The sequence below is a fragment of the Meles meles genome, chromosome 5 (genome assembly GCF_922984935.1).
Source record: "Meles meles chromosome 5, mMelMel3.1 paternal haplotype, whole genome shotgun sequence".
Taxonomy (NCBI): Eukaryota; Metazoa; Chordata; class Mammalia; order Carnivora; family Mustelidae; genus Meles; species Meles meles.
This window is the reverse complement of record NC_060070.1, coordinates 86,956,798-86,984,682: the sequence shown is the minus strand read 5'-3', so window position 1 is coordinate 86,984,682 and position 27,885 is coordinate 86,956,798. Positions and strand designations below refer to the sequence as shown.

Sequence of the window (27,885 nt, the reverse complement as noted above, 5' to 3'; positions counted from 1 at the left end):
CCAACTTGGGAATAGGGAGTGCTCTGTGTCTTACAACTTTTGCGTAAGAGGTTTGAGCTAAAAATTCTACTAGCAATTAAGTCCTTTTGCTTCTGACTTGCTGGGACTCTCCCAAGATATACATAACTCAAGAACTTTGTGGGAAAGGGTAGTTGTGGTCTAGTGTAATAGATTTTATTCCTAAGTCCCTTAGGTATATACCATTTAATTGTACTCTCATGCCTAATGCATCCCTTTCTTCCTGGAGGTTAAAAAATAATAATAAAATAGGACACTTGGGTGACTCAGTCAGTTAAGCATCCAACTTTTGATATCATCTCAGGTCTTGATCTTGGGGTTGTGAGTTCAAGCCCCGCATTGGACTCCATGCCAATTTTTTTTTTTTACTTTAAATAAATAAATAACATCTATAATCAAATAGTATCTTTATTAGGAAGCTTATTGTAGCCCTATTGGAAAGACATAAGGCATTTTCTATAGGGAATTGTTTGAGAATTGGTGGCAAACCAGATAAATAATATCTTGATAACAGGCTTCTTGGTAGAACAGGTAAATGGCTTTGTCATGATTGTGTTCACTGTAGTGAGATTTCAGCTGTATATTTTCGACTCAAAGAAAAGTAGAAAAGTCATGGAGATTAGTTGTGACTATTTGGGAAGAACATGTTAAATAGAGTCATCCATTTAAAATTGGTTTCATTAAAGATTCCAAATGAATAGTTCCGTTAACAGGCCAAGCACTTTAAGGTTTTTATTGTTCTGTAGTCATAGACAGCCCTGGTCAGCTATCTTGTAAGATGCTTTTTATATTCACAGTAGAAAGAGCTGGAGAGATAACAAGGGGATAGATCCATACAAATCTGTCTTCTCCTGGTGACCAATAAACAACTCAGCACTGTCTGCCTGATTAGTGTGCTTTAGCCCATGGTGTCTTCTTCCTCTATAAATGATACATTATTTTACTCCTGTCATATTAACTACCTTATCAGTGACTATATAACTTGTGTGTGTGTGTGTGCGTATTGTTTATTGACTTTAAACATCCCTGTAACATCTTCATCCTATCCTGCTATTCGTATGCCATCTGGAGGGTGGTGATCAGTGACTGTCCTGGTGTTGACTGTCCTGTGTGCACACGTCCTTAATTTGAGAATGTGGCTCCTGGGCATTTCATCAGTTCAGGGAGGAGAGAGGGTTTGAGAATAGTTTTCAGGGTTTTATTTTTAATTGGAACTTTTTTTTCCCAAGTCTCATTCCCTTCTTGTTCTTTTACCCTTAGGAGAAATACCAGAAATTTGGGGTGAAAGGAAAGCCAAAAATTGTGAGGACAGTTGTCATGGTAACAAAAATAGGATTAGGACTATTGCAGAATCCAAAAACTCCACGTGGAATTTGCTACATGAAAATCTTTGGAAACACTTTCAACAGAAGAAAGATTTTAGACATTTCTAGGCTAAGCTCAGCCTTAGTTTAAACTATACCTTTATTTCCTGCCTTGGTACCATAACTCTTTACTGCTCAATAAGGAACAGCTTTAGTTTTCTGTCTATTCCTGGTACCAGCAAGCTTTTTCTGGAAAGGGCTGGGGAGTGGATATTTTAGACTTTGTAAGCCATAGTTTCTGTTACAATTGCTCAACTCTGCTGAGTGGGCATGGCTGTGTTCTGATAAAACTTTATTCACAAAAATAGGCAGCTATGGGCACAGTTTACTAATGCTTAATCTATCCAGCTCCTTTCCTAACAGCTCTGGTCCATAGGTGAAAGCAAAGATTTAGGGAAGTCTATTTGCCTTTTACAGTGTCACAGTATGTTAGTAATAATACTTATAAGCCTACTATTAAAAGCTATGAATATTAATATTAGTGTTTAGTTTGGGGACAAGATGTACACCATGACCTGGTGGTTTTTCCTGCTGTGTTTGTAGGAGGAGAGCCTTCCGGGCTGACCAAGGAGAGGCTGGGAGGAAGCCTGGCAGAGGAGACTTGAGCCTCATCTCTGACCTTAGTAGAGCACTTCCACTTTTCTCTGTTAGGGAGATTGAGGTTCTTCTAAGATGTTGTTTGTGAAGGGGTTCTGCTACTGAAGAACATTATTGAAAATATTGGTTTACATTTTTAACATTTAGTATAATGCCTTTTTGGAGTGGATAATTTATAAGAAGTACCAAAGGATTTGTCATGTGTTACTTTGTAATTTAAAAAACAAAACATTAAAATAAGAGGAACCACAAATCGCCTACGTTAAACTTCATCTCCCTTTCTTCCCCTGCCTGCACCCCACAAAACAGATTTTAAATCCGAGAGTACAGGGTTCTAAGACAGAGGCAGAGTTGAGACTTACGTCTCCTGTCTGCTGCCACTACTAGATATGCCATATTGCCCAGCAATGTCCTTGTGGCCATCAGAGGCTGTGGGAGGGTCAGTGGAGCTTTTAGAGCTCCACTAGGCTGAGGAGATCGTTTGACCCAGAATGTCCCTGAAGACATACTGTTTTCTTCTTTCCTGCTCATGCTCCTTCTTCCTTTGAGCTACCAGGAGCCCCCAAGTACCCGATTGCCCCAGCTAATCAGGGTGCGAACTGCTGAAAGCTGGAGTAATTCCAGCACCAGCGATTGAAGGTTGCCACGGGGACGTCTCCCAGCCTCTGACACCCGAACACTGGTTATGTGAAGAGCCCTGTTTATGGCAGTCTCCTGTGTGACTCAGACAGGCTGCCTTAGCCACGTCCCCTTTTGCCTCTGGCTTGAATATCAATGTTGACTTTTAGGATCTGGTGCTAGAGTGGGAGGATCCTGGAAAATCTGAGATCTCACTACCTTGGGTGTGATTCCTTCCTTGGCTTGTGAGAGTTTTTAATCTTTTCTGTCTGTACCTTTCTGAATGTAAGTCAGGGTAGTGATATAGAGCAGTGGTGTGTGTGTGTGTGTGTGTGTGTGTGTGTGTGTGTGTGTTCATTCACCAGTACACATGCATACACACTTCGGGTGCCTGCGTGGTAGCAGGACTGTGCTCTCCAGATGTCCATGCACCCACCTATGAGCCAAAATACGAAGGAAGTAATAAAGGGGGTCAGCAGATAGGGTTATGGGGCAGAAGGGAGATAAATGTTTGTTCTTCTTGATGAGAAAGGATACGCTGCGATGAACAAAAGAAACCACTTAACTCACAGAGTGCAGTATTCTAATGCAGCCTCATGCTGAGCTTGAGTCCGAATGGCAAGGTCTAGCTGCAGCTGGGCTTTGGATAGATAGGAGTGATTTATTCATCTCCGCCTCCTACACTCAGATTTTCTCCTTTCAGCCATCCAGTATCCATCACCAGAAAGCCCAGCTTTCATACAGGGTTTACCCTAGTAACTTGCCCGGGATACATTCTGAAGGGTTAGTGTACGTGGCGTGGAGACGGGCTCCTATGCTCGGTACACTCTGGTGAATATTCATGTCGGCACCTGGGAGGGTTATTTCTAAAAAGGCAGCTCTTACAGAATACATTCTAAAGAGAGAGTGTTTTTCCTGTCTGATGATCCTTCAACCAAACAAGTGTGGGAGGGAGGGGGAAGCTGCTCTGTAATTCTGGAGAGTATTTATGAGACAGAAAACTGCATTCTTACATCTTCTGCAGCAGGGGGGAAAACGATGCCCCCTCTGCGTTCAGAGCCTTTGCCGGAGCCTCCCGCTCTAGGCGAGACAGGATAGGCGATTCCAGGACCCCCCCCCCAAAAAAGGTATAAGTGTTTAGCCTTTGGTCCTGTAACCTACATGAGTTTGATCTGATTACAGCTGTTTAGCAGCTAGAAAAGTTTGAGTTGTTAATGTTCAGCTGAGAATGTTTGAATTAAAACTTATCCCAGCTTTGAAGACCTGGATCAAGAAAACTGTACCGAGTGGCCAGTGATCAAAAGAAGTCCACTGAAAAACATAATTAGCCATTTTTCCCCTCTAGCCGTTACCAAAAATTACATAAAATCTTGCTTTCTTTTTCTTGCTTCTTGCCATGCTTCAGAAGACTTATCACATAGTTACATATTAAATTGATTAATTATCTTTTTTTTATACGAACTTATCATAGTTAGAATTCTCACTTTTATGTATTGGTTAAGTCGTTACTATTATTAGTCTCACTAATGTGGTCTTTATTTTAGTGGCAAGTCATGTACCGCACGGAGGATTATGATTTGTCAGGCACCTCAGACTTCAAATAGAATAGTCTACTTTAAGTGTTTTAATTCTGTAGCTTGTAATTATTACAGTTTTATTTTCCTGTTTTGGAATGTAGTTCTTTTCAGGTGAAAGCCTCCACAACAATTTTGTAAAGGCAATTCATTAGCAAAGGGACTGAAAGGGAGGAAATGCAGACCAGGCTAGGATGGGAAAGAGGGCAGACGGGCGTTCCATCGTGCAGGACCTAACAGAATGTCTAGGAGATTTGGGACCATGTCCAGGGGGGCAGGGTGGGGGACAGTAACTTTGCAGAGAGAGGACATGAAAGAGGAACAAGCAATGGCAGGCACAGGTGGTACAGTTGAAGGAGGATGAGAGCCCTGATTGGATGGGCAAGTGCTTTCAAATCATTTTCAGCAAGAGCTCAGGACTTTATAGACTTTATAGATTGTGCCCTGTGGGGGAAAGAAGATGATTCAAAGCTGGAGCAAAGGTTGAAACTCATATCAGATTTGGGTGAGAAGGTCTAGGCTGGTAAGAAAGAGGGATATGGGAAAATAGTACTGGCTGTGTTAAGAGAGACCAGTGGAAAGATTTGGTGAGAGCAAAAATAAAGAGATTATATACCTGAATAGGAAGATTTTTTTGCCTTGTAGCTCAGCCCTGCTGGAATGTTCTCTTGCCTGTAATATTCAGAGTCGAGCCTCCCCACCATTGTTTTGCCTGTCCATTCTCTCCCTTTAACACCAGGTTGAGAGAATACAAAGCTCTACCTGTAGTTAAATTGTGAGTTCTCCCACAGTCCCAGATTCCTATGAAAACTTGACCTAAGGGAATAGAAAGGAGCCGTGGAGCTTATTAAATTTCTCTTTGGCTCTGCTTCTTGGTGCTTTGTAGGCGGCGCATGTGGACACGTATTAGCATGTGGTCAGAGGAGGGGCAGGAGAATAAGGTCAGGAGACGAAATAGCAGTCAGAGTCGACATATTTCCCAAATTACCTCCTTAAGTGAGATTCTCCAAAATAGTGTGGGGGTGGAGGGCTGGCTGGGGGGTGTTTCAGATGGAAATATAATGTAAGAGAGAATTAAAAGATGCTGTACCAGCGTGGACCTACCTGGATTTTGTGAGAGGGTGATTTATCTCTAGTTCCCTCTTCTCTTTCCATCATCCTCCCCTACCCCATTCCCCATATCTCCTTTGGTTCAGTTCAGTAGTGTGGTGTGCTGGGGACCCTGAAGAATACTAAGGTATTAGCCATGCATGGCCCCTGTACTCGAGAAGCATGGTCCGGGTGGTTCCTCTTGAGCAGACTTGGTCCTGGAAGCCGAAGGAGGGGCGTTTGGATGGTGTTACACAAGGAACCTGGAGCCAGGTGACACTTTACTCCCCTACCTGTTGGGTAAGGACTCACACTGGGGCCATTTTATCTTATAGGAATCATAAATGTGAGTACAAATCCAGGGCGCAAGATCCCTAACACACAGCTGGTAGGTCAGTCAGGGAGCTCTGAGTTCTTAAACATGCCTGTGCCTTCCTCTCACCCTGCGAATAATTTCACAGAACTGGGGACAGGGAGCAGAAACCCTCACCCAAGTGCATATTGCCCTCAGCCATTAACCAGTTCTGGCCTTTTGAAATCCCAATAGCCCTGACAATGCTTCCTAGCAAATGCAGCAGAGAGTGAGCTGGGCTTGACACCTAGGATGCCAAGCCCAGGCCTTGTCAGCTGTGACACGCTAAGCGGGCGTGCAGCTTTCACAGATCTTGTGGTCTGGGCTGGGTCTCTCTGTTTCCACCCCTTGCACGTCCATTTGCGATCCTCGTGATGAGCCAAATTGGGCTGATGTCACTGGTGGTGTGTGCGTCCTGCGTGCGCGTCCTGATGAGGAAGCTGCTGAGATCAAGGAAGACAGCTTCACTGCCGAGAGGGACATTGACAATGCCAAATTTAAACACAAAGAAAGATCTGTGAAAGCTGCACGCCCGCTTAGCGTGTCACAGCTGACAAGGCCTGTAACATAATGAGACTTCACCTTTTAAAATCTAACAAGACCATTTGAAATGGTTCCCAGTAGTATTGAGGCCGGCGTCTTGCTTAAGGAAGGGACAGTATTTGGAAAGAGTCACCTTGGAAAGTAGAAGAAAACTGCTTTTCTTTGCAAGCACTGTTTGGCCCGGACAAAATTTTCTCATATGTCCACATTGAAAGCATAAAATGAAAGAATTTTCATCAAATTGTACTGTATAGTATGAAATCTAGATCATGAGCATAGGCCTAACTTATTTATTAATAAAGGGTTTGCCAAATGATTGTGTAATCTGTGGAAGATTGCTTGGGTGGTGGATAGCCCCTGTAAGAAAATTAACCAAGGAACTTAGAAAAATAGATTTGCATTGAAAGCAGGAAATGTGCTGATTATAAATTGTCTTTTTTTTCCCCCAAATGTGATAATGTATGCAAAAACATTTTGAAACCAGCAAGGTCTGTGTGAATGTGAGGTGGGATTACGATGAGTCGTTCACTGTTCGTTCCACACTCAGTGTTCACTGAATATCACAGGGGCAGTTACGCTGTTTGGTGGCATGGTGTTACCCTTGATGTTATCACCTAAAACTTGAAATTAAAAACTTAATCCTTCCAGAGCGTGAAGTGATGGTCTCAATAAGCTATTAAAAGTCGGTAGTTGTGTACTATCAAAATTTCAGAGAGCCTTGTCCCATCCAACTGTCCTTATTGCCCTATCCTGCAGGCATGTTCTCTGTTGGCATCTCTCTACCTTCATAGAATTTACCTGGATTATACTGTATGGAATGTAAGGTTCGATAGGAGAGAAAGCCCATCCTCTTCTTCCCTCCTTTTTCAGTAAGCCAGCCTACACTGTGAAGCCCAAGCGTATGCTGTGCCCCGTCTCCTCACTTTTTCTTTATCCCGGGGCTTCGGTGACTAAACACAGAAACTACATGTGCCAGATGACCGAGCACTCGCACCTGTCTTTTCTCTCGCCAGCTGCAAGAGAATATTGTCAGCCAATGCCATTATTTCTCCCTCTCTTGGAGGAATCGCCCTCTGTGTCCAAGACATGAGAGATTATACAGGATCAGACAGTGTGTAGGCTCTCCGATGTCCTGTGACTAACGTAGCTCCCCAGCTCCCACTCCATCTGGCGAGCAGCCTGTGTCTCCCTCCTCCTGCTGTCAGAAGAAGGCGGGTGTCCCCTCTGCCCTGAAAGGTTGTGTTCCACTTAGAGGCAGGGCCCCCATGGCGGCAGCTCCTCGGGGGTTCCCGTGTCTGGAATCTGCAGGGCAGACACCTGCTCTGTCTCACACACTTCCGATCACAACGCTGTTATTTGGCTCTGGTCTCCTGCTGAGAATCTCATTTTGGGCTCGTGGTCCTCCAGCAGCTCATCTAAGACTGACCTTCCTCTCCACCTGAGGAGGAAGCTGCCTGCACCCCTGAACCCTGTGACAGCTGACAGTGAGGGCCCCTCTCATCTGTGGGAAAATCCCAGTTTCTGCCCTGGAAAGTTGTTCCTCCAAAGCTGTATCACTCCTTCTGGCAGCTGTTACAGGCTCCCGCCCCTCTCTCCCCACCTCCCCCCGCCTCTCAGTAGCAGAGATGAGAATGGAGCCTCTCACGTAATGTTCTTCCTGCTCCTCACCCAGAAGAGTGGGAACTGGGCTCTTGTGAATGAGGTGCCAAAGCACTGAAGAATCCCTCTGTGACCACAGCTCCTTCCCCTTCTCCCTTACCTCCGTGTCTGCCACATCTCGTCCCTTGCTTCATAACTTCTAGTCACTCTTGATTCTGAAAGTTAGTCAGTCCCCTACTTGGCCCCAGTTAACCCCTCAGCAGCCTAGAACTGGCTGATACTCTGGTCCTTCTCTTCCCTGACCCTACCCTGCATCTTCCTTGTCCCTGGCGGCCCTGCTTTCCTCTCTCTGGCTCCCCCAGGCCACTGCTGAAGAGAGTTCTCAACTACACGGAGTGTCCCGTCTGCTGGGCTCCCTCCCTGCAGCTCAGTGGACCCTGCAGAACCTATTCCAAAGTCCGGTTGCCTTTCCACCCCACAGTGCCACCCTGCCACTCTCAGCTTCCATTGAGAACCTTCATTAAAAGAGAGAGAGAGAGAGATTGTATTATTTATTTGAGAGAGAGAATCCCAGACTCCCTGCACAGTGGGGAGCCCGATGTGGGGCTCCATCATGACATAAGCAGAAATCAAGAGTTGGAGGCTTAATCTACTGAGCCACTCAGACACCCCCCAAGAATCTTCTTTCATACCTGAATGAAGATCTCCATCCAAACCAAACTTCCTCACCATCCCTATTCCTCACCTCCTGTCTCTCTGGTCCTGGAGCCCTCACGTCGTCATTGTCACCCTCAATCTCATCTGAACCTCTCCTCTTTGTTGAGTGGCCTTTCCATCTTGGGCACTGTGCTGGGATCTTATCTTAGGCTCTTTGGTTCCAAGCTGTAGAAACCACATAAAGATGGCTTAAGCGATAAATGGCAGGTTTATTAAAATGATGGGGATATTTCTCATTGACTACTAGGGTAGAAACTCTGGTGAGCCTCATAGGGAGCTAAATCAGCTATTAGAATCCTCCCAGGAGCCAAGATAACCCCTCCCTGGGCCACATCATCTGTTTTCTTTGCTTCTCATTGCAGATGACTTTCTTTGCCTCTTTGTGCCTCTGATGAAAGAGGGTCACCCCAGGAGGCCCACATTTTCATTATGTCGTTTTAAGTGAACAGGGCCAAATAAGCTGGAATCTCACATATTTCTCAATTCTTGAGAAACGAAATCCAGTTGGTGCATCAGGGGTCATGTATTTTCCCAGAATACACTCAGGTCCACAAACCAAGCTCAGGAACCACCCATGTCCACCTCAGTTCTCCCAGAGAGGAGTCACTGTATAATGGACCGCAATGCAAAGAAAAAATCTCTAGCCACCACCCCCCTCAACACCTCTACTGCTGTCGCAGGAAATTATAAAATGTTAGAACTGGAGGAGCCCTTAGAAACCATCAAACCTAGATCTTTAATTTCACAAGGAATGAAGCTGAAGTACAAGTAAGTGAAGTAACTTGCCTAATGTCACTTAGTCAATACTTGGTAAATATTTGTTGAATGGAAGAAGATTATTTCTAAAGAACTTAATTTCTGGAGATCTTGAACAAAGAATAAGACTCCAAACCTTTGAGGTCAGAGTATCTTTGGTTTTGGTCGAGAGATTGGAAATGGATTTGATAACACATTAGTGTATTACTAATATCCCGGCAGTTGTCCCCTCTTCGTCGCTGTTTTTTGCGCGAGTGAGGAACATGGCAGCGGCAGCCAGCGTGGTCACGGGTCTTCCAGTGGCATCTCCCAGGACGGACAGTTAGAAACAGGCAGAACAGACCTTTGCTGCTGACCTAAAAGACACCAATTCAGTGGAGAAGCTGTTGATCTCAACTGTTTAAACCTCAGCACTGTTTCCAGTCTGGCACAGAATTAATCCCTTAAGAAAGGGATGAAAAAAATGCCACTCAGCACAACATAGTTTGTCATCGCATGCATAATGCAGACTTTCCAATTAGAATGCTACAATTTGGAAACTTCCTTCACAGACTGATGAGAGAGCAATTATTTTAAAGAAGGGAAAACTCAGTCCACTGGGTTTGCCTCAAGTCACTTCTGACTCAAGCCGCAAAGACAAGAGTTTTGAAAACATATTCACTATTGAATTTTGTATCAAAACACCAGCAAGGAGAGCAATTAGTTGCTGTAAACTGAACCCCGGTAATCAATGGTATGCAGCCAGCCAGAGCATTTATGGAAGATGTAAGCAAAATCACATCTGCTAATCAATTAAAAAAAGCCCAGCACTTCACTGCTTTTAGGGGAAACTCCGCAATGAGACAGAAAGAAGATGGAGGAGACAAGGTTTAATATCACCAGGCGTTTCAGGCGGTGCTCATTAGGGAGAGGGACTTGTGGCAACAGCTAAGTACAGACCTGATCTGCATCAGTAGATCCTGGCCAGTGGCTTCCTTTATCCAGCCCCTCTGGAAATGGCTTCTGATGTCCAGGTGGAGGTGTGTGAGATATAGGGGGATAAGTTTAAGGAGCACCTCTCCGATAAGGTCAGAGGGAGTGTGTCTGTCCTGGGCAAGCTCCCTGAGCAAACATTCCTCTGCAGATTACAAATCAGAAGTACCTCTGTTATTGCAGGTGCACAGACATGGGGGCAGACTGCTGCCAAGGGAAGAGGGGAGGTTTTTTGTTTTGTTTTGTTTTTTTCCCAGTTGAATCAACAAAGGGATTTTCATTCCTGGCTAAGCCTAAATTCCAAGCAAATATTCATCTGGGCACATGAATTAGAATCTCTCTTAAAAACTCCAACATGTAGGTAGTTTGATAATGTGGGGTCCATCAATGTCCCTTTTCCACCCAGGAGTCACCATGACCCCACATTTCCAGCCCCCAGGGACTCTTAGTAGAGGAATAGAAAGGAGATGTCTCAACCAGTGTGTGCATTTGGCTGCTGTTCAGAAAAAAGAATTTAGGCCAGGAGAAATTATTGAAGTAAAGATCGATAGACTGAGCTAATAAAAATTAATATCTTCAGCATGCAAACTATGATAGGCAGTAGATTATCCTTCAAGTATAGAGGGCATCTTGTAAGTCATTAACAAAAGGATAAATATAAGTAGAAAATGGGTAAAGTGTTCAAGTTCAATGAATAAATAAAAACCTGCAAGTTAATGACATAGATTTCATCTATCAAATTGGCAGTATTTTTAAACATAATACACAATATCAGCAATGATGCAGAGAAACAGACATTTGTCATACACTGCTGGTAAATGTGAGTAGAAACGAGTACTGACTTTTGTTTGGGGGAAGGGGGGAAGTGTGTTTTTTTGTGATACATATCAAGGCCTTACCTACTCTGCCCCAGGAGTTTCACTTACAGAAACTTTCATGGGCAGGAGTTGTAGATTTAGCTTAAGAATATTCATCACAGAGTTTTCCTAGCAATGTAATATTACACTACCTAACTGTCCAATAATAAGAAACTGATTAAATAAATTGTGGGACATCCATAAGGTGGAATTCTGTGAAGCCAGTACATACAATGAGAAAGCAAATTTCATAACTACAAAAGAAAGGTATTTGTAATCAACCACTAAGCGAAAGAAGCAAGTTACAAATAATTTGGACCATGTGTATGTGTTTACAAAATTACTGGAATTACAGGTGATCTTCCTTTTAAAATAAAAATCTGTCTCGGGGCGCCTGAGTGGTTCAGTGGGTTAAGCCGCTGCCTTCGGCTCAGGTCATGATCTCAGGGTCCTGGGATCGAGTCCTGCATCGAGCTCTCTGTTCAGCAGCGAGCCTGCTTCCCTCTCTCTCTCTCTGCCTGCCTCTCTGTCTACTTGTGATCTCTTTCTGTCAAATAAATAAATAAAATCTTTAAAAAAATAAAATAAAATAAAAATCCGTCTCGAAACTAGTTAGAGGACTTCATAGGAAAAACTGCTAAGGGATAAAATATACACTACTTTTAAAATTCTTTTACTATCCTGTCACACCAGGAATTTCTACTAGAGCATTTGTGATACTTAAAATTGGTCTTTCTTTTTATCTTCTTCATATCCCATCTCCTCAAGGCAGTCTTTTTCCATGAAATATTTTGAGATCCAGTTAGATTCAATCCCAAAAAGGCCTGATTATTTTCATTTGGATACACTAGTAGAAACACTAATTCATGATTATCCAGAAGGATACGGATTATGATAAATCTGGCTCTCCACAAATAATCTAAAATCCCATTGAGAAATAGCCTCAACGTTGTCTCCCAAAAAGCCTGTTTGTTATCAGAGTTGCTAAGTAAAGAGAATGAGTAATTAGTCTGAAGACTTTGTTTCTTGTTTTTAATCTACTCTGGCAGAGTTATGAGCTATTTCAGCCCAGAACATGTATGGAACATACACTTTGAACAGAATCCATGTTTGAAGTAGGATTTTTTTTAAGTGAGAAGATCAACAGTCTTTCTATAATTTTTATAAGAGCCAGACAAACATAGAAACAAAAATTATACTTTGAGGGGCACCTGAGTGGCTCAGTGGGTTAAGCCTCTGCCTTTGGCTCAGGTCATGATCCCAGGGTGCTGGAATTGAGCCCTTCATCGGGCTCTCTGCTTAGTGGGGAGCCTGCTTCTTTCTCTCCCTCTGTGTGCCTCTCTGCCTACTTGTCAAACTGTCTGTCAAATAAATAAAATCTTTAAAAAAAAAAAACAACTTTTACTTTTAAAGGTTATTCAACATAAACATAAATTAACAGGCTAAACTGCATTAAAGTGGTAAGAAACTAGAATAATGTTCGAGGAAATGACTAATGAGGGAAATGATTCACTTTCTTATTAGCCAAGCTGGTATAATCTGAGAGCGGAATTATTAGATGCAAAAACAATAGGGTGGGATCCTGTCTAATTCATTCAGAGTGCTTGGAGAGATTAAATACTCAGGCAAATTAAGGGGAATACTCGGGTGAATTAAGGTGGAATCTGTTTCTGCTTTACTTAAAAGATGAATTCTAAAATATTAGGTAGTATAGGTTTAGTCATTAATAGCAAACAAAATTAGACTTGGAAACAAATAAAAGGTAAAGGGAACACAGTGTCATTTCTAATCCCCAATAATAGCTTTATAGACAACACGAAACCGAGCTTGTGCAAAAAGTTTATATTGATTATCATTGCAAGATCAAGGGCAATAATATGAACTACTTTTGTAGAGTGAGAGGTTGTAGGTTGTAAATCGGGACCAGGATTCATAAAGTGGGAGTAAAGGAAGCACTTGACAGGGGGATGATAAAAATGGGCTTTGGCCAGGACACCAGGTTTGAACCCTGTTATCTGCCAACACTAACTGTTTGAGCATAGACACGTTACTTAACAGTGGTAAGCCTTACTTTCACCATCTGTAATTTGATGAGAATACTAATGCTTGCTAAGGGGATTTTGGAACCATTTAATAAGATAAATTATATAGAGCACTTAACATAGGGCCTGGTACACAGTATAAGCATTAGAGAAATGTTGGCCAGTATGACATTAATAATCATCATTATCACTGTTGTTACAAATAAATATTCGTTGAGCGTAGGCTCAGGGAGACACCATGCTGAGTACCTGGGTATAGAAGGATCAGTAATACCATGCTGTCTTGATGATGACAGCTTTGTAATAGAGCTTGAAGTCCGGAATTGTGATGCCACCAACTTTGGCTTTGTTCTTCAATATTCCTTTGGCTATTCGAGGTCTTTTCTGGTTCCATATAAATTTTAGGATTATTTGTTCCATTTCTTTGAAAAAAATGGATGGTATTTTGATAGGGATTGCATTAAATGTGTAGATTGCTTTAGGTAGCATAGACATTTTCACAATATTTATTCTTCCAATCCAGGAGCATGGAACATTTTTCCATTTTTTTGTGTCTTCCTCAATTTCTTTCATGAGTACTTTATAATTTTCTGTGTATAGATTCTTAGTCTCTTTGGTTAGGTTTATTCCTAGGTATCTTATAGTTTTGGGTACAATTGTGAATGGGATTGACTCCTTAATTTCTCTTTCTTCAGTCTTGTTGTTGGTGTACAGAAATGCAACTGATTTCTGTGCATTGATTTTATATCCTGACACTTTACTGAATTCCTGTACAAGTTCTAGCAGTTTTGGAGTGGAGTCTTTTGGGTTTTCCACATATAGTATCATATCATCTGCGAAGAGTGATAGTTTGACTTCTTCTTTACCAATTTGGATGCCTTTAATTTCTTTTTGTTGTCTGATTGCTGAGGCTAGGACTTCTAATACTATGTTGAATAGCAGTGGTGATAATGGACATCCCTGCCGTGTTCCTGACCTTAATGGAAAAGCTTTCAGTTTTTCTCCATTGAGAATGATATTTGCGGTGGGTTTTTCATAGATGGCTTTGATAATATTGAGGTATGTGCCCTCTATCCCTACACTTTGAAGAGTTTTGATCAGGAAGGGATGCTGTACTTTGTCAAATGCTTTTTCAGCATCTATTGAGAGTATCATATGGTTCTTGTTCTTTCTTTTATTAATGTGTTCTATCACATTGATTGATTTGCGGATGTTGAACCAACCCTGCAGCCCTGGAATAAATCCCACTTGATCGTGGTGAATAATCCTTTTAATGTACTGTTGAATCCTATTGGCTAGTATTTTGGCGAGAATTTTTGCGTCTGTGTTCATCAAGGATATTGGTCTGTAGTTCTCTTTTTTGGTGGGATCCTTGTCTGGTTTTGGGATCAAGGTGATGCTGGCCTCATAGAATGAGTTTGGAAGTTTTCCTTCCATTTCCATTTGCGACGACGTGGATAGAACTAGAGCGTATCATGCTTAGTGAAATAAGTCAATCGGAGAAAGACAACTATCATATGATCTCCCTGATATGAGGACATGGAGAAGCAACATGGGGGGGTAGGGGGATAGGAGAAGAATAAATGAAACAAGATGGGATTGGGAGGGAGACAAACCATAAATGACTCTTAATCTCACAAAACAAACTGGGGGTTGCTGGGGGGAGGTGGGATTGGGAGAGGGGGAGCGGGCTATGGACATTGGGGAGGGGAGGCGAACCATAAGAGACTATGGACTCTGAAAAACAACCTGAGGGTTTTGAAGGGTCAGGGGTGGGAGGTTGGGGGAACAGGTGGTGGGTAATGGGGAGGGCACGTTTTGCATGGAGCACTGGGTGTTGTGCAAAAAGAATGAATACTGTTACGCTGAAAAAATAAATAAAATGGAAAAAAAAAAAAAAGACATAGGCACTGTCTTCAGGGAGCTCACTCTCTGTTCTGGCCATTGGAGGAAGAAAATATGCATGACCAAATGTAAAACAATAGATAGGTATCTTGTATGAGAAGGACTTTTGAGGCTGAAATCATAATTCTTTTTTTTTTTTTTTTTTTTGAGGTTAAAATCACAGAAAACAATGGTGTCTCATCTCCTGCCACTGTGGCACCATCCAAAGCAAAATGCTGGACTGTTGTCTAATCCTGTATTACAATACTTAGATTCTTTTCTCTTATTTTTTTAATATAGGAGTAACCACACATACAGGGCACAAATCTTTCATGTATAACTCAACTGGGTATTTACTGTTACCCATGAACTACCACTCGGCCAGAATCAGCACACTTCCAAGCATCCTAGAAGGTTACCTCATTCCCTTTCACAAGCATTACCTCTTCCAGAGGTAACCACTGTTCTGATTTCCTGTCACCAATGATGAATTTTGTCTCTTTTGAGCTTCATGTAAATGGAATCACAGAGTCAATGCTCAGGTTCTTATCTGAGCTAAAAAGGAGATATGAGGAATAGAACCCAAATAATCAATCTCTAAATAATAAAAAAGTTTTACTAACGAATATATGTTTGCTTGTATCTCCAAATCAGATCATTGTACCACAGCTGTGCAAAATTCCGCTACGAATGAGAGGGAATCTAAAACATGGTAATTGAGGCCATTGGGGGCATACTAGTTATTATCAGTTAGAAAGCACAGATTCTCCCATGAACGCTAGTTTCAAAGATGTTGTTACCTTTGGTCAGCCCAGCCAAGTGGAGATGAATCAGGAAGGAGGATTTGGGGATATCTTCTCATAGATAAGCCAACCCGAAGAGCATAGCCAGTCAGGGAGCAAAGGCTGCCTGAGGTAAGTTCCTAAAGAGACATGGCTCTCACTGCAGACTGACTCCACCTCCTGTCACCAGAGTTTTGCCGGAGATTCATGTCCTTTCTCCAGCCCTGGAAATGGGGTGGGTTAGGGACAAAGGAGGCAGGAAGGAGAGGTAAAGTAGACATGGATTTCCTTAATGCCAACAGGACACAGCCAGTTAGAGCGTTCACAGCATTCTTATGTATTTTCCTTTGTTCAGGTTGCTACTTTGGGACTGTGATGATCGAAGCTACAGCTACTACGTGGAGGTCTCCACCAACCAGCAACAGTGGACCATGGTGGCCGACAGAACTAAAGTCTCCTGCAAGTAAGTTATGTCTTCTCACAGAATTTATTACAATTTAAAAGACAGTCTTCCCGATGGGTACAGAAGGTTCTCATGAAGACTCGTGGAATCACCAAATTATTCTTAGTTACAGGTTGAAAACATCATTTACTTCAGTTTTGACTATTAAGTACTTTGATGAGAAGTTTTTTTTTTAATGTGATCAAACAAGCTTTTCTTAGTTGGTGGTTTGAACTTGACTCTTAAAAATGACATGTACTGGGGCGCCTGGGTGGTTCAGTGGGTTAAAGCCTCTGCCTTCGGCTCAGGTCTTGATCCCAGGGTCCTGGGATGGAGCCCCGCATCAGGCTCTCTGCTCCGCGGGGAGCCTGCCTCCTCTCTCTGCCTGCTTCTCTGCCTACTTGTGATCTCTGTCTGCCAAATAAATAAATAATATCTTAAAAAAAATGACATGTACCTGAGCAGGGAAAAGGATTTCAATATGTAATCCTCTCTTGGGTGCCCACCCCTGATACCACACACTACCCCTTTAGAACTTTTTTCTTCCTTACAGAATTTTGCCAATACAATACAGACTTTAGTATTTATACCAGGACTCCATTCCCTATCTTCATATCATTCCCAGGGTTACTTTTAAATGTTTATCTCAGAAAGAAAGTTTGGTATTGTAGGTCTCTAGTCATTTAATGCATATGGCTTTGGGCCTCCGTTTGCATTTACATTGTTGTGGGGGAAGCTAGGAGGAAGGATACTGTGGGTTCTGACAGGCCTGAGCTCATGACTGGAATGAGTCTGAACATGTGTATATACCTGTATAACTCACTCAGATAAAAATTAGCACATTCCCAGCATCCTAGAATCATACCTTTCCCCAGTTATTATCTAAAAAGAGCTCAGTGCCTTTTTGGGTAGAACCAGATTCTCTGGGAGGCAAGGTAACGCAAAATACCTGAGATTTCTTTTCTTTTCTTTCCTTTTTTTTTTTAAAGATTTTATTTATTAGAGAGAGAGAGCGAACACAAGCAGGGCAGAGGGTGGCAGAGAGACCGCGGGAGAGGGAGAAGCAGACTTCCCACTGAGCAGGGAGCCTGATGCAGGGCTCAACCCCAGGACCCTGCAAGACCTGAGCTGAAGGCAGACGCTTATCCAACTAGCCACCTGGGCACATGAAGATTTCTCTTTTTTACAATTGAAATATGATTCATGTACCACACAATTTACCCTTTTAAATGTACGGTCTGGAGTTTTTAGTGTATTCACAGAGTTGGGCAGTCATCCCTACTATCTAATGTTTCAAACTTTTTCATCACCCCCCAAAAGGAAACCTCCTACCCGTTAACAGTCTTTACATTTCCTTCCAGTTCCCACAGCCCCTCACCCCCAGTTGTCCCCTTCTGTTTCTGTGGATTTGCATATTCTGGACATTTCCTGTACACAGAATCATATAGGATGTGATCTTTTCTTCTGGCTTTTCTGCATTTGACATAGACTTCTGTCAAGCTTCATTCATGTTGCAGCAGGTGTCAGCACTTAATTCCTTTTTATCGCTGGATAATGTTCTGTCCTGTGGAAATATACATGTCACATTTTGTTTCTCCATTCATCAGCGGATGAACATTGGAATTGTTTGCACGTTTTGGCTAAAATGAGTATTTCTGCTGTGAACCTTCCTGTGTGAGTCTTTTTATGAACATATGTTTTCAGTCCTCTTGAGTATATACCTGGGCATAAAATTGCTGGGTCTTATGGTAACTCTGTGTTTAAGTTTTTGGGGAATTGCCAAACTTCTCCACAGCAGCTGCAGCATTTTGCATCCCCACCAGCAATGGAGGAGGGTTCTGATTTCTTCCCATTCTCGCCAATACTTACTACTGTCTAGCTCCTTGTTCACAGCCATCCTAGTGGGAATGAAGTGGTGGTTTCAGTTTGCATTTTCCTCACGACGAATGACGTTGAACATCTTTTCGTGTACTTTCTTGGCCAAGATTTCATAACAGCATTAATGATGGCTTGTTTGATGCAACGTCTGACACCCTTACCATCGTCACGGTCGTAATTATCATAGAGCGCATTTAATGATTCCCTTGGTTAAGGTAACACTTGCTGCTATAATGGAAAGTGGCTTCAACATTCCAGAGTCTTAATGCAATAGTTTATTTCTCAGTCACGTAGCAGGCAGTATGGACAGTCCTGGTTGTCAGGTGGCTCTTCTCCACAGGTGACTGAGGAACCCAGGCATCTTCCTTCTTGTGCCTTGCCATCCTCTGGGGCTTCATCAGCATCATCTGCATCTTGTTGCCAAATGGGGAAAGACCAGAGAAAAGCTATATCTGGTCCTTCTGCACAGCCTTGGCCTGGGTATAGTGGCCATCCCTTCCAGTTGCGTGCGATTGAGGAGAAGTAGTCATTTACCACACTAGGTGCTGGTAGGGCTGGAAACCATAGTTCCAGCTGGGCAGCCACTTCTCAGCAGAGCACACATCTTGTAGCCATCTCTGCCATCAAATAAGAAAACTAACAATTATTGAGTAACTAGTATTCTATGACTTTCCTATATTTTGTCTCACTTTGTCCTGAACATAAAACACCATGTGGGATATTGTTCTCATTTTATAAAAGAGAAAGTGGAGGGCTCTTTCTGTTGTACCACAAAGCCTTACTAAAGAGGGCTAAGCCCAGCTAGATGGCAGAAACAGGGAAATGAAATGACTAACTTGTTTCCAAGTGCCCTTTTTATACAACAGGAAGGACTTCCAGGCCCATGAAGAACTGACCATTTATCTTTTCAGAGCTATTGCTCCCTGAGTATACAGCTCATAGGCCAGACCCTCTGCTTCTTCATCTTTTCCACATCTCACTGGTTACCATCACCCATCTTGTCTGTTGTTTTATGTGTTATAAATTAGATGCTTCATCTCTTTACGTTCCCCTGCTGAAGGTGTGTTACAGTATGGGTTTTTGACAAGAACTGGTTGACTGACTGCTGACCCAGGTATATATCATAATGGTTTCATAGTTATTAAATGGTTTTTTCTTGATTCATAAACGCATTCCCTCATTAGACCCCTCCCAGTAGCCTTTTTTTTTTTTTTTAAAGATTTATCTATTTATTTGAGAGAGAGGTCAAGCAGGGGAGGAGCAGAGGCAGAGGGAGGAGTGGACTCCCTGCTAAGCAGGGAGCCTGACACAGGGCTCAATCCCAGGACCCTCAGATCCTGACCTGAGCCAAAGGCAGATGCTTAACCGACTGAGCCACCCAGGAACCCCTCCTACCAGGAGCTTTCTATTAAGTCATCAATGTCTTTTTCCCCCCTTTTTTGGTATTTTGTTTCCATTAATTGTTGGATTAAATAATTTATATCTTTTTAACCTTCTACATTAGCACTTATATGCTACAGCAATACATGTTTTAATAGATTAACAGATAAATAATGTAAAAACAAGAGTAGTAGCAAGAAGTCAAGTGCCTTTTAACCCCTAAGAATCAATGAAACAGAAGGTTATGACTTTATGTTTAGAGGCATAACCTGAATCTATTGTGCCTTTCATCTTTGAGTTAGATGTTAAGAAATATAATAGAAGATATGCAGATGATAAAAGAGGAAAGCCTTTCCTTTTTAACTAATATACTCCAGAGCAGTCCTCAAGAGAGGATTCTGTTAGCTTCAAAAGTTATAACCTCCTTTTTTTTTTGAAATAAAGTATGTGAATCATGTTATAAATGAAATGCTATAGGATCTTTATAGATCACAGCTGTGCTTCTTGATAGCATTCTACCTAGTCAAGAAATCAAAGGACAGATTTTTGCTGTCCTCTGAAAAATAACTAGGGAATGAGATTCCCCAGTGTCTCCGTGTAAGATTCTCTGCTCCTGGAGCAGGATATTTTCCTGTATTGCTATCCTAAGTCCTTTCTGCTACAGATGGAGCTCACTTGTTTTACTCTCAGGATAAAGGCCCATTTTCTATCACAGATAAGCATGTTTTTGTATAGGCGTGTATTTGATTTGTTGTGTTTTTTTTCCGGCTTACTCAAATATAATTGATACATAACATTGTGTGAGTTTAGGGTATACAGTATAATGATACGTAGAACAAAGTGACTGCCACAAGTTCAGTAACTTCACGATTTTTTTTCTTGCAATGAGAACTTTTAAAATCTGCTCTCTTAGCAAAAAAAACTATGTTTACTACAAAACTGTGTTTACTGTAGTCACCATTGCTGTACATTCCATCCCCAGATCTCATTGATCTTGTAACTGGAAGTTAGTGCTTTTTGATCCCCTCACCCATCCTCCCCTCAACCCCCTGACAACCACCAATCTGTTCTCTTGTTTCCATAAGTTTGTTTTTTTAAGATTACACATTTAAGTAAGATCATACACTATTTGTCTTTCTCTGTGTGACTTTTTCACTTAGCGTAATGCTCTCAATGTTTATCCACATTATTGCAAATGTATTAACTGATTTTATAAAATTATTTTTTTTAAGATTTTATTTATTTATTTGACAGACAGAAATCACAAGCAGTCAGAGAGGCAGGCAGAGAGAGGGGGGGATGCGGGGCTCGATCCCAGCACTCTGGAATCATGACCTGAGCCGAAGGCAGAGGCTTTAACCCACTGAGCCACCCAGGCGCCCATAAAATTACTTTTTCCCCTTCTTTTTTCACATCATCTAATCCTGTGCCCTTTAGCCTTCTTCCAAAAGACTTCACCTTCCAATCTTTGATTCCTTTTCTCTACTGTCTTCTAAATTGTTGAACTCTAAATCTGTGTTGATACAGTAAGACACCAACATCAGCTTTTTATTATAAATGTAAAACATGCATGGAAAAGTAATTTAAGCAATACAGAAAGATAAATGTGAAAGTACAATTTTACCTCCCCATCTTGTGCTCCGTTCCTCAGAAGTAACTGCTTTTGACTATTTTTTTTGTTTTTATCACATCTCAACTATAAATAATATTTTTATGTCTGTGTTTATTAATTTATCAGCTTTACTAACTCCTTGCTGTAAAAAATGAGAAATTTAGCTCACTTAACTACTTCTCATTTTTGGTAACATTTTTCTTTTTTAGTTCCACCAACTACTTACCTTTTAAAATTAAATGATATACCTCTATATTTTGAACCGTCATTTGTAGATAGTATTCCTTGAGTCCCTACTATGTATGAAGAAATTACCACCCTACATTTCCCTTTCTCTCTCCCCATCTTCTGTTAACTGTCCCACCACATTGGCCTTGTAAAGATTTATGACACTTACTTTCTATTCTGTAACTTACAGTTAAACCTTCCATGTGTTAACTGTAAATTGGTCTTGAAAAGGGAAAACTACTAAAAACTCATTATGATATTATGATTATGTAAACGCTGTTTACTACAGATCTATAATTCATTGGATGTATAGTGAGGGAAATATTATTCTGTGTCACTAAACTTATATCCCTCTTAGAAGAATTGTACTGTGTTCAGATCAAATGGATTTGATTTTCTTACAAGTGCTCAGAATTATTTCCCATATAATAAATAAATAGCTTAATATTAGCTAGCTTTTTGGGTTTTTTGAAGTTTCTAATTGCCTTTTTCCTATTTACAGAAGTTTCTGAGACATACTGATTGTTCTTTGGTTAATTTTGAACAGACTGCTTCCTAAGCCTACCACATAACTCAAATTTCTTTTTCTTTCCTATCTAGTTTGGTTTCACTCTTGGATTTATTTTTCTTCTTGTAGAATGTGGGTAAATGGTTAACAAAACCCTGTTTCCTTTGCAGTGAGATACTGACCTGGGGCCCAGTTACCTCTTCCGATCTGTTCCCCTAAAAACCTGATGGAAGTGGAATGTCAGCTATGAGGCCACATTGCTTATGAGGAAAATTACCCCTGATTAATAAATTGCATCTGGCTTGGGAGGACTGTAAATATCTGGTTGGAAGCCATAGCTTTGGGTTTCCTGAGTGTGATGACTTTTGTGACTAGGCACGTCCCTTGTGAAAATTCTGGGATCTTTGTTTATGGAGCTATTACAAGAAATAATAGTTTCAGTCTGGAATATGAGGCTTCTGAGCCAGAGTGGCTCCACACCTGCCCACTCTCACCTGAGCTGTCATGTTGCATGTCAGCGGGAATAGCTCCTGTTCAGTGATATAGACCACTGCGGGGACTCCCACTAACAGAAATGCCTGCTGCTACTCCACTGGCATAGTGTTCTCTGTTCTCTCTCCTGGGTGAATCCAAAGCCAAATAGGACTTTGTTGGGTTTCACTCAAGATCTCTCATAGGCATTGCACAGAGTAAATGTATCCAGAATTGTTTTCAGAAAAAAAGGGTATGTGAAAGGCAAATTTTCAGAATTCTTGCATGCCCGAATCCTAGTTTGACTGGGTATAGAAGTCAGTTCCTTCAGAATTTTGAAAGCTTGGATTTATTGCCAAATAGCATCTAATGTTACTGATGAGAAATCTCATAGGATCTGATTCTTATTATTTGTAGTGATGTATTTTCTCCTGCAGAAGCCTTAGGATCTTCCTATTATTGGAAGTGTTAAATATCACAGTGATATGGCTGGATGTGGACCATTTTGATTTATCTGCTCACTTTGCTTCAGTATGGAAACCTACCCTGCTCCCCTCAGATGTATAAATAATATTGCATCCACCTGCTGTTTTCTGGAAATTCAGAAGAATCTTGATTTGCTTATATCTTTCCCTCCAGTTTGCAATACCTTTATGAGTGTATTCCATTTGTTTTCTTCGAGTTCACCTCATTCATTTCCAGGAAGGGAGAAAGGTCAGTGGGTGTCATCCATCTTCAGCCCGAATCCCTAAAAGCTCTACTACATGGGCCGTTGATGCTTCCCATGACCCCAATCCTTTTCCTTTCCTTCCTTGTGCCTGGCTGTCCCTTTCTCATGTCGCACAGCTGTCGTGTTTCATGCCAGCAGATATACCTTAACATACTGACTTCATTCATGTTCATTTTTTAACCAGTTCTTCCTGTTGTCATGGTCTCATTGACTGATAATTTTGTTCATAGAAGTGCTAATCATCTCAGCCATCATCTGTCCAAGACTATGCCCTTGGCACACACTTTGGCAAATATAAATTACTAGCTATAAAGAATTGATCACTGATACTACTGAAAATTTTCTTTTTCCACTGAAGAATTCTATAGCGATCATCTAGAACTACCTAGGATTTCTAGTTTTTAGCCAAATTTTTTCACAAGCTATCTACCTGCCAGATATACTATCTGGATTCCCTCCTAAATAAGTTTTCTTCTCCAGCCTCAGTGTTTATTAAAAATGTTGTCAAGAGTTTTTAATAACTGAAGAAAAATATATATATAATAAGATATTTTTAAAGCAGAATGCAGAAGTGTAGAAATATTATCACAAGTAGGAAAAAAAAAATATGGAAGGAGAAAGCCAGATGGAAATAGGCCAAAATGTTGTTAATGGCTGCCTCTGTGGACTGGGATTATGTAAATTATTTCTAGTTTTCTGTACTTTTGATCAATTTACATATATTTCTTTTATAATCAAAAAGACGACTTTATTTGAAAAAGATGTTTTTTCTTGCTGCAGTCATAAATGGTTTTGTAGATGTTTGTCCTTGCTGTTATTTGAGCAGCATGTGTTGGCAGAGTGGCATGGTTTATTCACTGCTAGCAATAAATTAAAGAAATTAAATAACTGCTGTCCATAGCAATATCCTAGTAGCTTTTCGGAACCTTGAAGCCACTTACTCCAAGCACAAGTTGTGCTTCCCTGAAAAGGACGCCTGAGCCATATTCTCCTTATGCTGCTCCTCCCCTTGGGCCTCTTAAGGCCCCATTCTCTGAGAGTACTGCCTCCTTTTCCCTTTCCCCAAGGCTGCAAAAGTCCATTTCCACCCGGGGTTTGCCCTCTCAGAGGGGCCCAGCCTTCTTGACCTTGGAGCGCCCCTGTGGGTCAGATGTTTCCACAGCATCTTACTTGAGAACGTTTCTCCCCTGTGCCTTCCCTGAGAAGCATTTTGAAAGCATTTGGCAGCTTCTGTGTCACCTGGAAAGGCCTCTGTGGGGTCAGCTCGCCTCCTCCCAGGTCTTCAGTGTTGATATTAATATCACAGAATATCTGTATCCCCCTTGCTGAATATACTGCCGTTTAGTCCTGGGGAAGGGCAGCCTTCTGTTCTGGGGTTGGTTTCTGTAGCTGATGCTATTTATTCACCAGGAATCTCAGAAAGGGAGTCATGTTTCTTTTTCTAAGTGCTGCAGTGGTTGAGGACAACGGGATAAATTAAAGGTGGAGAGTTATAGCTTCAGAAAACTCTTCCCAAATGTAGCGAGATTGAAAAATGAGACGTTTGAACCTGGACCATTTACCTTGCCTGTGATTTTGTGCATCTTCTGGGCCATTGTTAGTGCTAAAGTTGAGAAAGCCTGCTTTCTGCCAGCTTTGCTTCTTAGCCTGACGCTTAACAAAACAAAAATCTTGGGCTGGTTCCAGGAGGTCACTGCTAAACAGGTGACCTAGGGTTTGTGCATGGATGACTTGCCCTGTTAATGTGATGCAATAGAACAAAAGTGGGTTTTAGAGAAGGGAATGTCGCCACCTTCGAGGCCAATGAAAGAAGAGGTTCATACAAAGTGCCAACTTTTAGTCTCCAGGCTGGCATTGTAGCTCTTGGCTCTGGCAGAGGTCCTGTATTGAAATATTACTATTTCTTGCAAGTCTCTGCTGTGCTAACAGCCAGTTACCCTTACACGCCCAGACGCCTGTCCCTGCGAGGCTGGAAGAGTGTGCTTGCTTGCTCCTTCTGAAAGAGAGAGCCAATTAATGGGCTCTGGTTGTGTTATTGTCACTGTAAAAATGCTCGCTGGAGATTTTATTTTCCTCTTTTTAGACTTAATTCCATTTTTCTACACAGCTTTTGACAGTAATGAAAAAAGCCAGTCATGTTCTTTTCCTGTGTTTTTTTTTTTAAAGGGCAAAACCATTGGTGTTAATTTTGTCACGAATTTTAGAACTTAAATGATAAAGAAACATGTACCTGTAGGAGGAAAGGCAAAAAAAAGGGGGGGGGGGAGAAAAGAAAAATAAAAAGTAACAGAATTTAGATAAAACGCATACACACACGGAGGACAGGTCTGATACTAGGCAGACCCCAGGCTAATAAGACCAATATATCAAAGCCTGCCCTGTAGAAGACTTCTGTCTGTTAAAACAGACTTGGAGACATGTGTTAATCAAATATGCGGTTATGAAGTACCAGAAATAGATGAATATTTTGGAGTAGAAAACATCAATAAGGAGTCAGTGACTCATACTTACCCATCCAGAGAAGGCATTTATCTTTTGTTCTACAGAAAAATTTTATTCAATACTTTACCCATATGTTGTGGGAAGTAGATTTTGATGCTAAGTAGGTGAACCAAGTTCTAAATTTAGAGCTCTCAACAGGTTCTGTGGACCACCAGTGGGGAGACCTCTCCCCACCCACAACATTTGACAGGTGAAGGAGCAGGAAGGACATGTGGTCCCCTCAGATAGCAAATGATGAGAAGGGAGAAGCTGAGAGCTCTTTTCCCTAGTCTGTGAAGATCATTTTTTTCCATGCCTGTTATTAAAAAAATGAACAGACTTACAGTAAAACTTTCTCAGTGAGCTGTGTGAACACACTTAAAATGTGCATGGTCAGAAAGATTTTTCTTTTATTATGGAATAACTTTCCTACTACTATTACATTCCAAACGACAAAAATCAATAAGGATCACACCAGTCTGACTACCATCATCCCTTTTGTCTCCTCCACTCTGCTAATTGCTCCCACCATGTTCTCTCAGTACCCTCCCTGAAGTTTACTAACTATAGCCAGAGTGGCACATTTTAAGGACAGTTCTGACTTTATACCTGCTTGAACCCTCAGCTGGCTTCCTATTGCTCTCTCAATAAAGACCCAAATCTTCACATGGCCTAGAGTGCCTGCACAGTCTGGCCTCCTCCTGCCTCTGCAGACATTTTCTGTGCTGTCTGTGTTCATGTCAGCCTGGTTCCTCTCATGATCCACCGTGCATCATGCTCTGCCTTCCCACAGGGCCTTTGCACCTGCCATGGCCTCTGTCTGGAGCCCACGCTCTGTGCTTTGACTGGTTAACTCCCATGATCCTCAGCTGGAGGGCCACATTCTCAGGGAAGTCCGCCCTGATCACTCATCTCAATCAGAGCGCTTTGTTATTCTCTCTCTCAGTACTGAGCTGTTGTCCTTCACAGCTGATAGTGCATTTTGCAATGGCCCACTTCTTAGCATAGTATTGGATTACTGCTGTTCTTCCCTGTTAGAAGGTAAGTAAGTTCCATCAGAGCAGGGATGTGGTCCATTTTATTCTTACCCATGGTAGCCTAGCAAGGACTTAGCTCTTGTACTATTGTCTGAGTGAATGGACAGGCAGGTGCTACCACTCTGTCCCCAGTCATGGTATATGTCGGTTCCATGTGTCCTGCTGCTGTCCAGAGCTGTTGTCTTCACAGGGCTCACTCAGGAAGTCTGTCCATCCCTGTTCAGAGGCTATCCCGTGGAGCAAGAAAGAGTTTGAGGGAGAGCATAAAAGTTGCTCGTTGACCCTGATAATGTAGTCCTTATAGCCCAGGAATGTGTCTCCCCAACTTCTCTTTATTAATCCATTATTGATCTGTCTTCGCTGATTCATTCACAGCCTTCCTCCACAATTTCAGTCATCGCCAGAGGCCCCATCTTCTCTGGGCTCCACATCTACCCTTGCCCCTCAAGTTAATGACTTGGATCCCCTGGTAACAGTTTATCACTTGAGATTGCTTACTGGCTGGAAGTCCATTACCTTTATTTTTAACCACTCTTCAAAAGAGTGAAGTTTTCCTTTATGGAGGGGCCAAGTGCTTTAAACCTGTTTGCCAGCTGTGCCCCTTTCACTTCAGAAATCGATTTGATTCAAAATCCCCAGTTTGTCAGATTAATTTGTCTCAATTGCTTCTCTGGATTTTTAGAGTAAAAGGTTAAAAAACAAAATAGAACAAAACTGGCCTCCTTCTCTGGAGAGGAACTCTAAACCACTTACCCAGGTAGTACAGGCATCTCTCGCAGCAGGGTGGGTAGAGTTTGTCCAGCAGAACAGACCTAAGTCTGGAGTCTTGAAGCTCTGGATTTCTCCCGTGGTTTCCGGATGGCTGCAGAGGGTCCTGTCCCAGCACTGTCCAGAGTGACGCCTCAGAGGCACCTCTTACCCTGACCAAGCCTTGATTAACCCCTTCCCTGGGAGAAGCATTGCCAAGAAAGCAATGCAGGTAGCCCCTTAATGGGCCCATAAGGTCAGAATCACATAACCCTAAATGAAGACAAGCAAGTCGACACACAGACACTGGAATAACAGTCATCAGAGAAATCCGTTTATAAAAATGAATAGTCAGCATGCCCAACTGCAAAACAAGGAAAGCAGAGCCCATCTATTAGTAAACAAAAGCAGCAGGAAGGAAAGTCAACATAGTTTTGATCATATCTTCTTAAAGTGGCCTGCATCAGTTTGTCTCTGGGTCCAAGTGAGGAGAGCTATCTTGGTAATCTCACCATGATTAGTGCTAACTCACCTCTATCCCAGAGTGCTAAGGGTCTCAGATTTTTTTTTCCTGGGTTAAAAAAAGAAAAAGGGGCCCCTGGGTGGC

The 27,885-nt window shown here is 41.9% G+C and overlaps 1 protein-coding gene across 3 annotated transcripts in view; it reads left to right on the top strand.

Annotated features, from left to right (window-relative positions):
* Window positions 1-27,885, top strand: part of BTBD9 (BTB domain containing 9) — a 422,827-nt gene that overhangs the window by 324,679 nt on the left and 70,263 nt on the right. For all 3 annotated transcript variants that reach the window (XR_006818290.1, XR_006818291.1, XM_046004605.1), the window contains exon 9: window positions 16,120-16,227. Coding sequence is in view for 1 of the 3 variants with exons in the window: in XM_046004605.1 (XP_045860561.1) it covers window positions 16,120-16,227 (108 nt within the window). In the remaining 2 variants the exon portion in view is untranslated. The remainder of the gene's footprint in view (window positions 1-16,119; window positions 16,228-27,885) is intronic.